The sequence below is a fragment of the Asterias amurensis genome, chromosome 1, assembly GCF_032118995.1.
Source record: "Asterias amurensis chromosome 1, ASM3211899v1".
Classification (NCBI taxonomy): Eukaryota; Metazoa; Echinodermata; class Asteroidea; order Forcipulatida; family Asteriidae; genus Asterias; species Asterias amurensis.
The window spans coordinates 12178326-12197303 of record NC_092648.1 but is presented as its reverse complement, the minus strand read 5'-3'; the positions used below and the strand labels follow the sequence as shown (position 1 = coordinate 12197303).

The 18978-nt window shown below is 39.0% G+C and overlaps 2 protein-coding genes across 5 annotated transcripts in view; one reads left to right on the top strand and one right to left on the bottom strand.

Annotated features, from left to right (window-relative positions):
• Positions 1 to 10343, top strand: part of LOC139945802 (uncharacterized) — a 54354-nt gene extending 44011 nt beyond the window's left edge. For all 4 annotated transcript variants that reach the window (XM_071943272.1, XM_071943262.1, XM_071943244.1 and 1 more), the window contains one exon: positions 1842 to 10343. In XM_071943272.1, the coding sequence (XP_071799373.1) occupies positions 1842 to 2479 (638 nt within the window). In that variant the 3' untranslated portion in view covers positions 2480 to 10343. The remainder of the gene's footprint in view (positions 1 to 1841) is intronic.
• Positions 10344 to 10766: 423 nt separating this feature from the next.
• Positions 10767 to 18838, bottom strand: LOC139945819 (kelch domain-containing protein 3-like). The gene is made up of 9 exons (XM_071943286.1): positions 18742 to 18838; positions 17605 to 17841; positions 17073 to 17246; positions 16551 to 16666; positions 16239 to 16313; positions 15568 to 15781; positions 14511 to 14706; positions 13929 to 14008; positions 10767 to 13284 (listed from the first exon to the last, which is right to left on the bottom strand). The coding sequence occupies exons 2-9, from the start codon at positions 17756 to 17758 to the stop codon at positions 13139 to 13141; spliced, it is 1155 nt and encodes a 384-aa protein (XP_071799387.1). The 5' UTR covers positions 17759 to 17841; positions 18742 to 18838; the 3' UTR covers positions 10767 to 13138.
• Between the last annotated feature and the right edge of the window lie 140 nt (positions 18839 to 18978).

Here is an 18978-nt window from a genome sequence, read left to right as displayed (position 1 = left end):
AAACGTCCAAAACACAACTTATAAAAATACAAATAATTTGTAATAATATTTCTTTGGACAACATTTCACAAGTACTTGTACACTATTTGTTTCAGTAAATGTGTCTATAAAAAGACTATATAAAACAGAATTCCTGTTTTGTTTTGCAAATGGAAACAGTACTTGTGTGTTTACTTTGTAAACAAATAGAAATGCCAATTCTGGCCAGGACTTGCACGATGACTACTTTGTGTGAATGGAAGTAGATAAAATCTTGCAGGCGCCAAGGCCATTTTGGTTTAAACCGCTTGGGGCCACTATGTATGGTCTCTAAGGTTTAAGGGCACTGTACACCTTTGTTAATTGTCGAAGACCAGTGTTCTCACTTGGTGTATCCCGTTATAAAATAATAAGCTTGTGAAAATTTGGGCTCAATTGATCATCGAAGTTGCAAGAAAACGATGAAATCAAAAACGCCCTTGTTGGATGAATTTGTGTTCTTTCAGGTACAAGTCTCATTATTATTATTCTTTTAATATTTTAGTGAGAAATTACCTCTTTCTCAAAAACTACGTTACTTCATAGGGAGTCGTTCCCCACAATGTTTTATACTATCAACAGCTCTCCAATGCTTGTTACCAAGTCAGTTTTTAAGTTAATATTTGTTTTGAGTAATTACTAAACGTGTACCTTCCCTTTAACAATGGTCTTTCAACACATGCATGTCATTGTCATAACCCATGATATTACTCATTAGCAAGGCAGTGTTTTTAATGAGATTGTCTACTTTGAGAACAGTTTAAATAACACCTCGTACACATACACCCACACGCACATGTATGTTGAAGATACCCTTATAATTAATTCTATCTACTTCACATATAAAGGAGAAGAAAAAAACATGTCTGTTACTTTTATTGCATATCAAACCATCCATAAGATAAAATTATTTGTTTGGAAATTTATATAAATCCCAAGTCTAAAGATCACCCCGTAAGAAACCCTTTGTTTAAAATGGTCTCACTAAAAGTATTGTTAATAAAAAGTAAACAGACTTGAAATGAAATGACATGTACAGACCCAACGCTTCAATTTCGACAGCACTATTATGACAGCGTTCGTCTCTGTCTACCCATAGAGGTAGATGTCTACCTGCTCACACAAAAAAACTGCACCTGGAGCCATAAATTTATAGATTAAAGTCGGAACATGTTTGTCTTTTCAGTTTGTCCACAGACTGCACACTCAATCTGATAACATCTCTGTATGCAATTACTCTCCGTATGTTCCTTTTCAAGATCAACAGAGTCGAAGCCTTCGGGCGAGTTATCGAGGAAATCATTTCCTCACATCTCGGACCAAATGACGAGGACTGATAGAATATTTCCAGGATGTTTTGAGATGGAGTTGATATAGCTTACTTAATGGGATTGAGGATTTGAGTTTATGCGTTTGGATGTGAAGTCACCTGTGGTCATGACATTGCTTTAATAATACGTAATCCTGCCTGTGTGGTAGGCTGCCATGCAGGCTAAATTTAGAGGGTGACCATATTCTCCTTAATGAACATTTTCATGTATGACTACCACCTCTGTAAAATTATGAAAGGTATCTAAAATGAATGTTTCTTATTCATTTCATAGGGTGTCTGGGTGTCTTTTGGACACCCAGTTTAAAATTTGGACACCCAGTTGTATCCTTTCATTTACATGAAAATGTATTCTAAGTTTGCAATTTGGACACCCGGTTTTATTAATTTCCATCAAATTTGAAGACCCTTTACCAAAATCCTGGCTAAAACCCTGATTTAATTAAAATTTTTTAATTACCATTTCTAAATTTGTGTTTTGTTTTTATTTTAGTGCTGACCCAACCGATGCATCCTTCAGTGAGTCCAATCAGGCAGACCAATCCATGGGCACCACCACCACAACCTCAACCCCCAGCCCGGTCAGGTCAACAAGCCGGCCTGAACCCCTGGGATCCAGCCCCGGCACCACAAGCAACCGGCCCTAATGGTATATCACAGGCAGAGAAATGGCTGACCCAGACATCAAACACAGTGGTTACAAAGCCCTTCCCGTCGCCCCAAGGGTCTATACTTGGCCCAGGTGGAGAAACAACCGTGCAGAATATGCAGATGCAGAACGGCTTCAACAACCTCACTCACCAACAGATGGAGATACAGAACATGACGTACCAAGCGCAGCCCGTGGCCGGCAGGGCGCCAGCAGCTAATTATAACAACAGTGCCACAGCGCCTATTTATATATCGCATCCGCAGCAGCCTGCAGGAGTTGCAGCAGGCAACATGGGAATAAGCGGAGCCTGGACTTCCGATCTGTCCAGAACTTTGCCTGATTCGACTACCCAAGGGAACACCAATGGGTATTCCAGCTCCTTCGAGGCCAAGTGGGAAGCGTTGCCAAGTAACCAAAGCACAGTAGTAGCCAACAATCCCTTTGTCAATGTGACCAAGGCATTTGAGATAGATCTATGAGAGAGCTTTGGGGTTGCTGGTTTTTTTTTTCTCGTCCTGTTAGACTCCAGAGTTTTGAAATCGTTTACTGCCTCAGATCCAAGTGATATTTTTAAAGAGCTCCTCTACATGTAGACAGCTTAAGTGTATTCCCATTTTTTTTTTCCGATAGCTTAATTACCCTGAATGTTGAACATTTCAGGGTTTTTTGTGGTGGGATGCTATATTTGTGAAAGTATCACACAAACTTATTTAAAAAACTGTTGCATTTAATGTTGTGTTAATTGTTCCTTGATGTGGTTTTTATATTTCGACAACTGACCAATCAGATGCAGGTCAGTCAGAGCCAGCCCAGCACCAGGGAAATCTACAGAGGTTTTTTTCTATTCAGCTGTGAAATCTATAAGCCATTTTGAGGTATGGTTGACACAGCACTATGATACTATCATGACTATTAGGTTTGGGTAAATTTGTCTGTGGATACTCAAACGAGTGCCATACTATAGCGTCCTTTATACCTCAAAAAAGGCTAGTTGAAGTCTTTGTACCAATATTATCCCGATGTGCATGCACTTTGGCCTCAAAACCTAGAAGCAAATAGACCGATACATTATGCTCTGGCTCGTAACACAGTCACACCTGAGAGTGTGCTAATGTCTGACGTATGTGAAAATCAAATTAGAATGGCTGCCACCATTTCAATTTCTGTATGTGGCGTGATGCTTTGGCTGGGTTGTGGAGGATAGGTGCACCATCCATGTCAAGCATCATTGATAGACAGTTTCTTAAAGGGAGGGTAAACCTTTGGTAATTACTCCAAAGTTTATTGACCAGAATAACTTACTTGGTTAGATGCAATGCAGCTGTTTTTGAGAACCAATTCCCTTCTAATGATTGTGGTTTAAAGACACTGGACACTATTGGTAATTGTCAAAGACCAGTTTTCTGACTTGGTGTATCTCAACATTATGCATAAAATAACAAACCTGTGAAAATTTGAACTCAATTGTCGTCGAAGTTGCGAGATAATAATGAAAGAAAAAACACCCTTGTCACATGAAGTTGTGTGCTTTCAGATGCTTGATTTCAAGACCTCAAATTCTAATTCTGAGGTCTCAACATGAAATTCGTGGAAAATTACTTCTTTCTCGAAAACTAACTTCAGAGGGAGCCGTTTCTCACAATGTTTTGCCCTTCCCATTACTCGTTACCAAGAAAGGTTTTATGCTAATACTTATTTTGAGTAATTACCAATAGTGTCCACTGCCTTTAAGAGAAAGTGGTTCAAGGAAATGTTAATCTGAGAAACCTTTCATGCTTGAAATGTTTCTCAGATTGTGTGTTTCAATTACGGATTATCCTTCCTGCTTGGACCTAACCTCTCCAGATTTTTAGCGACATCCCAAAAACACCTTTTGAAAGGAAATTTTCACAGATAAGTTTTATTGTATATATTTACATTTATATAGGATCAAAACAATGGCATGGCTACAAAAACCAAAGGTGTACTTTGTGTTGTAAGGCTGGACTTAATGGATCGGTCTTCAACTTCATTAAAGTGAATAAGTTCTTGACCAAAAATGATTGTGAAACATTACAAAGCTTTTTTACCTTCTTCGTTGTCCTTGCTGATTCCATAAATAATCGGAAAACAACTTCAGCCTGACTTTAAAATTAGAGAGGAGTCATCATGCAGAGATCACCAAATGTGTAGATAAATAAACAATTGAAATATAAAAGTAGCATACTGTATATTTTAGGTATGTTGGTGATTGGGCGTAACAAGTATTATTTTTTTTATTAACCTACAGAAATACAACAATCAGTACGCTCACAGTTGACTTTGAGACCATAAGTTTCTGTCTGTGATTATTAAATAAAATTTCCAAAAAAAAGTGTGAGTTTTGAAGAACTGCACTGACTCATTTCACAGAGCAGTTTCTTTTTATACATAATGTATTATCAGATTCCTATTATAAAGTGTTGTTATTACATGTATAGCAAGTGTGATGGGTCTTTTTTTTTTACAGGTACTGAATGTAGTTATATATTTTGTGTTTTGAATAATGTGAATAAGCTATGTTTGGGTTAATTGTGTGATTACTCTCTTAACATTGACCACAGGAATCAGAAACCTGATTTGGGCAGGATGTGGAAATTAAACAAGCCACTGTTTTTTGGAGGTTATCCGAGGTTCAACCTTGAGACACCTTGAGTTAACGCTTGTTTAATTCTGCAATTTTCCCTTGTCTGAATGCTTTTGTGACTTTACGTAATGGAATTTCTCAACCCTCCCCATCTTGGTCCATCTCTTCCATCATGTTTATTTCTCGGGTTGGGAGGGAATTTTTGCTTGTACACATGCATACTCATGGCTTCTAGGCATTCTTTGCTATACACAGCTAGTGCTGATATTTCGCGCTTTCATCGTCAACGGAGAATGGTAATCGTAAGTTCAGACTTCTGTGGTATCAGAACCATTAACTTGTGCCCAGGTGAGCTTGCACAGACCCATAGGACGCCTAAATGCACACTGCACAGTATATCACACATGGAAACAGACTCCCAAAATTGGCCATCAAAGACTTATTGCGATGATGAAGACAGGTTGGGTCAATAGATGAGCGTCCAACATGCCTCAATCCTGAAGATGGTTTCAAAGGACTCTGGGGGGGGGGGGAGATCTTGGAAAATCTCAACATACGCAGTCACAAATTTATTCAGGAACTCAGATTTTTAAATTTCTGTCCTCTCTGTAATTTGAGTCACCCTAAATAGCTCTAATTAAAAAGCCATGTCAAATATCTGACGGGTGTCCGTTTTAGTTCAGCAACTTCGGCGCTAATTGTTTGTGTTGGATTATTCATGAATGGAACTGTAAATACAAAAGTTATATTTTAACATTGAACTATACATTGACACAATAAGTACTAGTATGAATAGATGTATGTTAGACTATATGTATTTATGTTGGGTTGGTAAACTGAAGTAATATCTACATTACCGGTAAGCTCACCCTGGACCAGTTTTTTGCCAGTTCTTGACAGACTTGCTAAAGTAGAATTTGTTTCTATGCAGACAACTTTCAATTATCAGCCAAGTGATGTCAACATGTACATTGCTAAGGTGGAGTAGTATTTGCTTTGCTTCTTGGCATTTTAAAATTTGACCCAAACTTGGGGGGGGGGGTTGATGAAGGGTTTGATTTTGGAAAGGAACTTGAAGTCTTTTTTGGCAATGCTGAGTACTCTACTTGAAAGTACAGTTATGAATATATTATTTCATGCTTTTAACATTCTTTATGGAGATTTATCTGGTCGACAGAAAAAGGAAACATGTACATGTACTGTTGTATGAGGAAGTTCAGAAATATATTTTTTCTAATGCAAGGACATGTACCAATACTAGGAACATTTCTTTTCAGCAGTCGACATTGTTTCAAGTGTCACTTGTGAATGGTTTTATTCTGTACTCTAGTTGAAGCCATTTTGGATTCTTAACTGACTATTAGTTGACAGCAAATGCTTTGTTTAACGATCCAAGTGTCATTGTCTGTTTATTATCAGCCATTTGTTTTTCATGCTTAAGCCGATACCATACTATCTGCTTAGAAAAGTTATGGAACAATGTATGGGAGTGAAACAAGGGCCCAATTTCATAGAGCTGCTTAAGCTGGAAAATATAGCTCAGCGAAACTAAGTAGGAAACCAGTTACAGTTAGTACATGTGAAATGGTATTTTTAGCCGGTAACCTCATTCTGGTTAGCATAATTCTTTTGTGTTTAGAATTTTTTTTATGCATAAGCAGTTCTATGAATTTGAGTCCATGTTTTGAGATATCCACTACTGCATTATACATGCAATCACATTAATTACCCTCTGCACTTGACATACGATACTCCATTTTATGTGAATCTACTTTTGCGTAAAGTCATGGCTTGGTTTTAATCAGACCGTGTCGAATGATCAGTTGTTAATCAGAACCGACTTGTTGTCAATTTCCCTTCATACAAATGTCATTCAAAACCGCAAATAATGGTCTTTTGATTGCCGACTCAGTCTGGCAATGGTTAGTAATCGGTATGGGAACGGACTCCCTCAGTGCATATTAATAAACCTAATGGCTTACAGCAGTGCATACTTTACATCAGACCACATGATCTTCTATATATTCAACGCACCTTTTGTATTCATTTATTTTAATGGTTTTGACTTTTAGATTAGCAATTTGTAGCAAAGACGTTTATTGGTATGCATGATATTAGGATTTATCTTGGATACCCTAGTTGACAGTGCCAACAAAATGCCCCTTATGTTCCGTCTTACCAGTGTATCATGTATTCTTTTAATGGGTGCGTTCGTTTAGCTTCCCTGGGTCGACCCCGGTCTGCCCCGGTACGTTAGAATAGCTTTGACGGGGCTCACCTGGGTCAGCCCCCAGTGCCCTGCTTGTGGAGTGGGTCACTTAGGGGTGACCTGAGGTACATGATGTCACCACGAGAGGGCGAGTGTGATCGTTCAATTAGGTATTGTCAGGGGCTTACCCAGGTGAGCACTGCGGGGTAGACCCAGGGAAGCTAAACGAATGCACCCAATGTTGTAATTGGGGCATACATGTACCTTTTATAAGCTCTGCCCAGTCATACATTAGCCAATCACAACCACATAGCTTGAATCAAACAACGGCACCACAGCAGTTGCCGTAGTGCCCTGTGCTTTTGCTGTGGTGCCCTTTGTAAAGTTCCAATACAAATTAACCCTTTCCTCATTGTTGTGCCCCTTACCAGAGGAAAACTACTGTGCCCCTTCAAGAACGAAGTTTAAGGCCTGCAACCACAAACACTTTAAAATGCGAGACAGTCCCCTGTTGGCAAAGACAATTTGAATTGAACATGAGTTTGAACCTGTGACCTACAGATTAATGTGCCAGTACTCCATCAACTGACCTATCTAGCCCTGTGTGTTCACCCTAAAATTGAATTGAATTTACCCAGTTAGTTTTTCCCTGTGGCTCAATGCTTGATAAAATCCTCATGTGATGAAACTGCAGCCATTTTGGTTGCTATGTCATTCATTCAAAGAAAAAAAATCAAACACTTTCGATCTTTAGGTGTGCTCTGTGGTCATATTATGAGTTGATGTGGCTGGCAGCCAAAGGCACCCTTGCATGCCTGCTTCTCGAACACGTTGTAGCCGCGTCCTTCGCAATTCAGATTTTAGCTGTGAGTAAGGATGATTAGCCCCCCAAATTGTTAATTATTATTATAATTCTGTGTGCATGCATGCTTTACAGAGCAGGACACTTTTGTTGTATGTGAATTATAACCAACGTGGGGGCCATTCATTGATACACAGTTAATACTGTGGGCAGAGCTTATTGGATTCATCCACTTATTATGTTGAGAAACTCATTATACGTGTACCTGCACAGATCATTGATTAGATTCTGAGAGAACAGGGAGTCCGTATCTAGACCAGGCATGATACTCTTCATACAGTACTAAAGTCTGTTTTACGATTTGTTGCCCTTGGGGGAAAACTCTGAAAAATTGTGATTAAATAGTCTGAAATGTCTTTTAGAGCCTACACCATATGTACGTGTTCATCAGTCCTTGTGCTCAAAAAAGTATTCTAACTTTTTTCCAAGAACCAAATACATTGTACCATGCCTGATCTAGACCTTCATAGACCTTTATCATGGTGCGGCCATTTTTTTCTCCCATTCAAATCAATGTAACCAAACTGAGGCTGGAAGGAAAATTAGTCTGGTTCCATTTTGTACAATGAATATTAGCATCCATTACTGTTGTTGGATACAGGGAACATGACCAAGATTGTGGCAGCATGATAAAGTACTATTGAGTAAACAACTTAACACCCAACATAATTTGATTGTCTTACATGTATGTGCTACCATTCCAATATCAATAAGTTAATTTGGTGGTGTGTGTTGTTTATTTATGTTCATTATTTACAGCGCATCCGGTATAAAGCAAACAAAGTCTGATTAAAACATAGAATGAATGTACGCTTATTTAGGATTGTAAAAATTGGCAGTTGGTGCAAGTTTCATATATGACAACATTTTACCCTTATTAAAAAGAACATGTTTTAAATGTATGTAATGTTATTAAATATTGTACAAAGTATGTTATGAAGATCTGTAATTACTGATCACCATTGATGCCTATTGAAAGTTGTACTTAATTGTGACTAACCCGTTGTACTGCAACATGAGTATTGTACTACTGTAAAAGGTAGGCAAGTGGTTCTTGTATACAAATCATGTTTAAGAAGACAAATTAGTTTAAAATATCACACATGTTTTGAAGTTTAGCCCCTTTGTCTTTTGTCAAACCTATAATTCCCAGTACCACTTCACTTAACATTCCTGTGACACTAGTTGATACAATTGACTATGTACTGCAGTGTTTCTCAAGTTAAGTTTTTAAAAGTCAATTTGACCCTGCAAGGATTTAGTCCAGCTGGCAAGTCCATTTTTCGGCAGTGTATATTATTTATGATTGGTGGGGTTTCTTTTTAATTGGTAGTGTTATTCTTAAAGTCTAGTCATTTGGGATTGGTTAGTAAATGGGGAGACATACTAGTTTCTTTTCTTCTTGAGATGAAAGTACTGGGGTTGATGTCACAAAGAGTTAAGACTAGTCTCATCTTGAGTTAGGATGAGTAACCCGCTCAAACTTAGGATTAGCCTAAGGTTTTAATATCTCCTAGGACTAGTCCCAACTCTTTGTGAAATTGACCCCTTGGCCTATAAACTTGTGGTACTTTAAACAACAGATTCTGAAAATGGCCCTAGTTAGAGATAGAACCATGAGCCTTCAGGTTGGAACTTGTTTGAGGATTTGTAGACTCTGTACATCACTATAGCCCTTTTCATACTACTCTATTCCCCCAGGGGCAACCCCAGGGAGTCGCGGCTAGCCCTTTCACACTTGGACCCCTTTACCCCTGATCTACCCTGGCAAATGATCATACCTTCGGGGAATAGCCACCCCTGCTCTGGGGTAGAGTTAAAACTTCAGCCGTCGATTTCACAAAACTCTTCCTAACTTAAGACTAATCTTAGGACTTAGGACGAGTCCCAACCCTGCACTGTAGCATGCAGACCTCAAGATTGATAGGAAGTTAGGAAGAGTTACTCGTCCTAACTCGAGATAAGACGAGTCCTAACTCTTTGTGAAATCGACGGCAATGGGTAATCTTGAAACGTGCAACCGGAACCCTGTGAAATAAGGAGCTAGGTGGGGACAGTGTGAAAGTGCACTGGGATAAACAAATTTCTGGGGCCTCTCCAAGACTGTTTTCTACGGAATAAGAGATACAGTGTGAAAAGGCATATACATGACGTCACAAAGTTGGATTGTGTTTAACTCCTGCGCAAAATTCTCTGAGGAAACGGCAAAAGCAAATTACACAATGTACATGATTCCTTTGAATTCTGAATGTTGTTGTTGATTTTTACTCGGAAGTTAAATAAAGGTGGATGAGACTTTGTATACAAATCACTTTACAATATTTAATGTAGTGACGATCATCGATGATCACAGATATTAGATTATTTTTAACCATGTAGACTGCCAGTAGTTATCGTAGTGGATGTTAACATTGCACGTCAAACCTTGATTTCTTTAAATCCCTTTGAGGGAAGGTTTTTATTTTTATTTCCCCCCCAAGTACTATCACTCCCAGCATCAGTATTTGTACAGTTAGTACAACACACACAAATTAGGGTTTTAATTGTACTTTATCCGATATAAATAATCTTATAATTTGTACTCAAATGATAATTTTGGATTTAAGATTAATCTTGTAAAAAGGATAAAGCTTGTGAATGAATACATTTTCATGTGAGAGAAAAGATTTTTGTCCGAGTGGGTTTGCTTTTTTTGTGTACTTTATAATTTACGAGTCTTTTTGTATTAGGAATCAGCTGAACATACATGTATATATACAGGGAACCATTCATATGACAGAATACATAGCATTTTGGCTGGTAACCTGTTATTGTGAGCAAGAATTATCTTGAAGATCACTTGCAACTATTTGAATCCATGGTAAGGGGCCAAATGGCGTAGAATGATTATGACATCTCACAGGTATTCCATACAGTGAGCCAAGTTTGATTTGAAACTTGTTTTATGCACATGTCTCACATGCGATTTTCGTGTAAAACTACATTTTTTTTAAAGGGACCGCAGGCTGTACGGATTTAATGAGTTCTTCATGCTGCAGGTTTTATACTTGTTTCTAAAAACCCTGATGCAAACGAAAACATACAGACTGGTTTAAAGAACAGATTCATGTTTTATTAATTCGCAAAAAAAGGGTTAGTGAGCTAAGCTTTAAACAATTTCAATGATAACATTTATTTTAATTATATTAGATTCAAAATTAAGGTTTCTGAAATTTATGGGATTTCCAATGTATATTGTTGCATCATTTGAAACCAAGTGTTACCCTTTGATAAGAATCTGGGCCCAATTTCATGGCTCTGCTTACCGCCGAATTCTGCGCTAATGATCACGATTCCCCGTTTAAGTGCAAGCGCCGAATTTCTGCGCTAGCCTTGTAAGCGTAGAATGCCTAATAAAGTGGAGTACACACGCGCAGAAGCCAAAAGTCGCCGCTAGCCCATGAAACACGCTTGCCGTAAGCACAGAATTCTCTGCTTCCGTAAGCGCCGATTCTGTGCTTACGGTGAGCAGAGCCATGAAATTGGGCCCTGATGAATTTGTATAAATTAGTTATGAGTTGCCCAACCGAAACCGACTAGTAAACCAAACGATCATGAGAAGCAGTGATGCAATTTATTGGATTGCTTGTTAGTTTAATTAGCATTATGAGGTAGATATAGAAAACCAATACATTTTCTAACGTCGAAGAAAATAGCCGCTTTTGGAACAGAGTGTTTTGCGCAAGATACAACAGGATGCACATTCTAGATGAGGCATCTTGCACTGATTCGGTGATATAGTATATATGCATTGATGAGCAATGATGCTGCTTTTGCCACTAACATCTTTCATAGGATAGCTTTTACATAATAATAATAATAATAATAATAAAATAATAATAATAATAATAATAATAAAAATCATATCAGCGTCTTATATAGCACACATATTCCAACAAGGTACTCAAGGCGCTTAGTATTATACATTTATACAGAAAGAGGGGTTATTGAAGTTATAATATAATAGTCAGGCTGGGTTATATAGCATGTTATAACACACCTCTTGCTTGTTCTGTATTCTGGTTGGCGGAAACACAGTCACTTGGGGGTGAACTGACTATAGTCTAGTGACCGCGCGTGCATGTTTTGTGGGAATAGTGCCCGCCGGGCAGTAGCCTTTGAAAATAGTGCCTGGTTACAGCCCCCTCTCTTGACTTAAACCGTGAACAGCAACTACAAAACTTCCTTTCTTTTCCCGATTTCTGTTCTTATTTCACATTTAAGACCGAGGTGTGTTATAAAACACATGTTGACTGGATTAATTTGGTAACTAGTGTACGTCTATTCCCCCTCAGGCCTGTGAGTGACCAGAAGAGGGGCCTATTTCCCTCTTCTGGTCACTCAAAGTCCCTCTGGGGAATAGACGTACACTAGTTGCCTCATTGGCAGTCAATATGTGTATAATATAGATTATCATGAAGCAGCCATCTTGAATTTCTCCCATTTATATCATTGTAACCAAACTGAGGCTGGACGAACAAAATAGTCTGGTTTCTAAGGAATGTGACCAAGATGGAGGCAGCATGATTAACAGAATAGACCTTCTATTATGCACTACTGGGATGGAGATTCTGAATGAAAACTTGGTAAAAATAATTTACTTATAAGCATAACCAACTACATAAATGGTACAATTTCATCTCTGTGGGCCCTGGTTCAAATCCCACCTTTTGACGGACGGATGCCTACTACTACTACTATATACATTGTCACCGTTGTCAAGTGGTTAGACTGCAGGACTTCCAACCACAAGGTTGTGGGTTTGAATCCCCAAGCTAACCGCTGATTTCACAATGACTAGAATAATAAATATTGTCGTCTAGTTACTGAATCACAATTTCTTGATTTGTGTAGTTCATAATCATAGACGTACTAAACCAATGTTTTTATGAGAGAGATTGGTTGTTGCCAGCTTGGTGTTTTTACCCCCTTGTGGGAGTTTGCCGAGTTCCCTTGATGGGAAGTTCATCTAAACATATAACGCACGTACATATCTACCAACAAGGCACTCAAAGCGCTGAGTTTATAATAATAATAATAACAACATTTGTATAGCGCTTTACACGGGCATTTCAAAGCGCTTTAACTTTGTCTAAAAAGATGTGTTTTTAACTGAGTCTTGAATGAGCTGATTGAGGATGAGTCACGGATGTGAAGAGGGAGCTTGTTCAAACTCAATACAAACTCAATACATTTCTTCATCATCTCCTATTCATTCTGTGATTGGTGCTTACAACGCGGTTGGATGTGTCAATAAATAATTAAAAATCTCTCGTTCAATCATGATCTGAGTCTTTTTACACGATCGCTGAAAAAAGCATCCCGGTTGGATTTTCAGTTCACATTGTTTTGGGACTTGATGAGAACATGCAGTGTACTACAGCAAACTGATGATCTTTGGCTTGAACAACTCTGTGTCCTTGTTAACCTTGAGGCATCTCTAGAGGTTGACTTATATCATTGTTTGTTGTCATGGCTTTCAGTTCCCATCTGATTCCTATGGGTAAGAATGAAGTGTCAAGCCTGTTCTGGATCACAGCTACTTTACACAGCGTCTTCAATGACGGAGCTGGGGAAGGACAAGAAGAAAAGTGGTGGATATTACAGGCTGTTTGTCAAGGAAAGTTTTCAATGGAGGGTTGTAGGATTTGAGATATTGCATGGTGGAAGAATAAGTTGGTGATGTTTACGGTGACACTATGTGTAAATACCTTTTGGGAAGTGTTGGTTCTGAAAGAACCGGTGGTTGACAACTCAATGTTTCGATTAGTATGCTCTGAGAGTTATGGACTGTTCTGCTGGATGCTGCTAAAGAACTGACATGTTGTAAAGTAACTGGTAGTTGGGCTCAGCTTGTTGGTGATGGCTTGGTCTTTCAGCAAATGGCCATGACCGGGCAGGTTTTGAAAAAAGGCAGTGACAGGACGTGTTTCAATGGGTGCGTTCATTTAGCTTCCCTGGGTCGACCCCGGTACGTTCGAATAGCTTTGAGAGGACGAGTAGCCACGAGAATAGCCACGAGAGGGCGAGTGTGATTGTTTGATTAGCTCTTGTCAGGGGCTCACCCAAGTGTGCACTGCGGGGTCGACCCAGGGAAGCTTATCGAACGCACCCAATATAGAGGCAGTGCAGGTCTCGCTTGTAAAAGCAGTGACACGCTTATAGATGCATTGTCTACTTGTGTATATAACGAGATGATTCTGTTATACTCACCAAAGTCGAGTATGTGGAGGTCAGCCAGGTCCATGAGATTCTCATCATCAGAGCCACCATGTACCACTCTATCCTTGGGACTAGGAAGATAATATAAGCACATGGTAAGGTTTGGTGATGGAATACGCACTAATACCAGTCTTAGTACATTTAACTTGCCACTGTTTGACACATCCAAAATGGGCAGTTTGCTAATTATTAAAAATCAAAATAATTTTTTTGACACTTGGTATATATAAAGATGGTAATTGATGAATAAGGATATGCTTCATTGGCCACGTCACTATGGAAATGAGAATATTTTGAGAATATTTATAACAGGGGTCATTACACTCTGTTACCACAAACAAAGTTTCTAGCAACAAGTGTCTAATAAATAGGCATGCAGTGCTTATGAATATGTTAGGTCACAAGAAAAGACTACCACAAACATCTTTCAATTGTCATCATTAACATCTTTCGGCTGCGGAGCAGGCCACTTCAAGTTTCCTCCAACTATGTTGGCAAGTGTTGCGATCTGGCCTCGGTCACATGGATTAACCTCAGTTTGTTCTGTGCTTTCACTGATCCCTTCAACCTTACCTTGTTCCTCCAAACATGATGACCTGGTCTCCAACAACAATGCAGCATTGTCTCCGTCTTTTCCTTGGTGTTTGCCCGTAGGTTTTGACCTTTGACCACTCATAGTTGACCAAGTCCAGCTTGTAAAGGTCGTTGAAGTGTGTTTTGGTTAAGTCATTGTAGCCACCAAACATATACATAAATCCTCCATACATGACTGTGGATTAAAATGTCTATCTATTAGTTACAAACTTTCTTGAAAAATGGCTGCTCCTAACTTCGTCCTTTCCGCATTCTGACATCAGCAAGGAGTAGAAAACTGGTCAAAACATTGAACATGAACTAACTCGCTCCTTTCATTCAGTACAATGTACTTATGTGCTTAGAGGCGTTTTTTGCGCTTCACAAATGTCTTTTTATTATGATTATTATTACCTAGCTCTCTAAAAATCAGTTATGCTACGAAAAGAATAAAAGTATATCTATCTCCAAAATGCAAAGCTTAAAATTATATATTCTAAACAACAACTTCTTATCTATTGTTTTTAATATGGGCCGGTCATTCTGAAGAGATTTGGTGCCTTTGAGACCTATATTCCTTATACTCTGCCTTTAATTCAAATGTAATCCCATATACCAAGCAGGAAAATACTGAATGTTGTGGCACCTTGAGCGCCAGCGAGGGAAATATATGAGCGCTTTATAAAGAAGCCTTTATTATTAATAAAACCCTTGCATAGGTGACAATAGCTTAGGCCAAACAATAGACCATATTGAATAATCCTTTTGGTGCTATAAAGGCATACACCAATGAATCATGTAGCACACAGAGTTCCCGGTTTGATTTCTATGGCACACGTACGTACGCACACCCACACGCTCACAGACACCATGTTGTAGGGCAGGTTTTTGAATGGTGACGCCATATTCAATAGGTTCTATAGAAACGTGCATGCGTACGGGCCATGTACAACTCTCAGCCAATGACAGGTTTTCTTTGACCACCAGTGAGGGCACTCTTTGAGCTTGTGAGAGCACATGCAATAGTTCTATTAAACGACAGAATCAGTATTCTTACCAGCAGAGTGGCTTCTCCTTCCGATGGGCACATCGCCAGTAGTTGCAGGTGCATTCCACACCTTGGTCTGGATGTTGAACACCTGTAGCTTATTACAGTAGAATTCTTGATTGGTGTAGCACTGGCCAGACTTGTCGGATCTACCTCCAAAGACAATCATCTGATGCTTGTTGGCTGCCGCTGTGTGGAAGTCACGCCAGTGAGGTATTTCACCCTGCAATAGATCGAAGGTACTTTTGTTCAAGGGATAAAACATCACCAGGTTTCGGGGCAGTCATGTTGGCTCAGAGGTTTCAGTTCCTGTATTTCACCTCTGTGGACCCCTGTTCCAGGCCGGACCAGCGCCTTGCATGTGGATTGGGGTTTTCGGTCCCTGCCTGCCTGCGTTGGTTTCCATACATAGGGGTTTTCCTCCCACGCCTAAAACTTGAATTTCTTCATTCTCTTCTTTACAAAAAGTTTGTGTGATTAGGATGCTTAGCCGACTATATATATTCAGATTTAAAAATGTATTCCCATCATCTTGTGTTCAACAAAAACACTTTTACCACTGATTTGAAAACAATGCAAAACTTCACCATTCAGTCCTGGCTGAGGCCATTTCAATGATAAGCGGAAAAACAATAGCCATGCTGAATGGTGCTTTATATTTTGTATCTGGTATAATTTACCTTTGCATTGATGTACCTCCATTCCATCTCCTTTAGGTTCAAGCTGAACACAGTATTTGAATAGCACTGTATCCTCTGCATAAAATATAATGAGACAATCGTTATGTTGAAGTTAACAATGATAGAACAATGCCACCTGTTTCTATGACTGTAGGAAAAGTTAAAAGATTTGTACAGGAAAACATTTCAAATCTATATAAAAGGTTGAAAGCATAAAAATATTAGGCAGAAACAATTTCAATACAGAAAACATTATCAAGTACACACTGTAGCTTGCCAATGAGAGCCATTGATTAAAAACATATTTCTTACCCCATCTGTAAAGCCACCAAATATGTACATCTCGTCTTCAATGAGGCAAGCTGAGTGGCCATCTCTACCGAACGGAGCATCACCTGTTGTGTTTGGTTTGGACCACTTCAGGGTATCTACATTGTGAAAACAAGACAGAATGAAGCCAGAATACACATTTGCATTACTGCAAACTAATGATTCTAAGGAAACGAAGGATTCCTCATAAGTGAACTTAATCACTGTAGCTCACAAGCCTGAGGAAACCTGTAAACAAGGGTGCTTGCAATGTGAACCAGAAACACAGGGGTTAACCCCTACTCATCCATGATAAGTGTGGTCGGATTTTGTACATGCACTAACCAACGTCAAAACAACTATCGTATTCTTGCTTAAGGACACAATTATTCATGACTCGAACCCAAACTCACACTCTGCTGATCAGAAACACCAGAGCTTGAGTCAATTGCTGTTAACCGCTTAGCCAATAAGGATTCATTTTGGTTTCCTACATAGTTAGTAATCCGACTAAGTTGTACTTACTTGTATCATAACAGAAGACTTCCCTACAGGCACCGTAGTTGTCATTCCGCCCTCCCCACAAGTACACCAGTTCATTGTAGTTAACCACTGAGTGACCATAGCGAAGATAGGGTACCAGCTTCTTAGTAAACTCCTCATCACTAGCATTTGGCAACTTAGTCCACCTCAGTTGAACTGTAAATTAAAAAATACTTATCATAAATATAGAATCAATTAAAAGCCAACAGTTTTACAGTCAATAAAACAATTGATTTTAACAGCAATAATATCAGTGACTAGCCTACTTTGTTGGGCTGTTACAGCTCTCTTTTAATATTGGTCTATTGAAGTTAAAATAGAGCCAGAACAGCCAAGCAAAGTGGGCTATAAATCAAAGACTAGACCACAATCCAAGATTCCAGTGCCTTTGGAAGGATCCAGAGGGCTCTCCACAATAATTGAACACCAAACCAAAACCTCTGCTGATTTCACACACAAAAATGACTAGAGTTTTTGTCGACAGTCTTTTTTAAGAATAGGAATATGTGTTCACCTGTGTTCAAGACGTAGACATCAATGGGTACGAGTGAACTATAGTTGCCACCGGTGCAGTATCCACCAAACAGAAAGATATGACCTCCAACTAGCGCTGCAGCATGATTGACCCTTCGAGGTCCGCCGTCAAGGTGGACTGTCCAGTGTGGCATTGCTCTTTGTCTTTTTACATCCAGTTACAAAACTCTGCACTTCGCGTCAGAAGATAAAACACTCATTACGCTGAGCTTGTTAACTGCAAACAAAATAGTAAATTACATTTATTCATGTAGATCAACTTTTCAAACAACTTTTTTTAAAATGACAATCTTACCAGAGGAAGTATGCCTACAAATGCTGCAGGTTAATGTGAAAATACCTGAGTCTTAGACCCAGTAACTGGGGCGCTGGGAAAAGTTTCCTTATGGCACCATCACTTTTTCATTTGATATGAAATAATATAATATCAAATTTACCTCAATGAGATATCCTTTTTTGTAAAAATGACTGAAAAAGTGGTGGCGCCATACTGAAAGTTATCTGGGCGCGGTACTCCTTTTTTTCAAAATATAAATATGTCATTATCGGTCGTACTATGCCCGATTATGAAAATAACAAACCTGTCATTATCGTTCGTACTACGACCGATAATGACAAATTAAAAAAAAAAAGGAGTACAGCACCCCAGTTGCTGGCTGGGACCCATCTACCTGAGTATGTGAAACACTAGCCCCACTTGTGTGGCCAAGGATAGCTGAATTGGCCACACAAGTGGGGCTAAGTGAAACACATACAACATTTAAACACAAGCATGAGGAAGGTAATGAAACAGGTCAGAGAAAGCATGTTGTATGTGTATGTTGTAGATTGACATACTTCAAACATGGAGGTCTACCTCCATGCTTTAAATGCCCAACCCAAGAACAAGAAATTAACTAGAACACAAACTACATAACAATAACATGTATCGAGTCTATGTTGTATGCCGGATGGCATGACGCATGGGGAAATTCGTTTGTTATTGTGAATAATCAGAAAAATCAACCCTACAACTACTACAAGTACAATTGAATTGAATTGCAAATGCTTTCAAATCAACATACATTCGAAATTATGTTAGGAAACTTCAATAGCTTATTTCTTTTAATATACTTACATTTACAAGCAAAAACGTCGAAGATAGTTTAGTTGGTTTACCGGTAAGTTGCGCACGTCTGGTGAACATTGCACCCATCGACCAAAATGTAAACAAGGTTACCGTTAAAATATGCAACACCGCCCTCTGTTGTTCTGTTATGATTTTGTTGACCGTGCAGGTGTTTGGTCACGTGACAGCCTGTGATTGATTGCCTTTTCGTGGACGTCGCTGGTCCCTTAGTTCTTTGCGCTTACA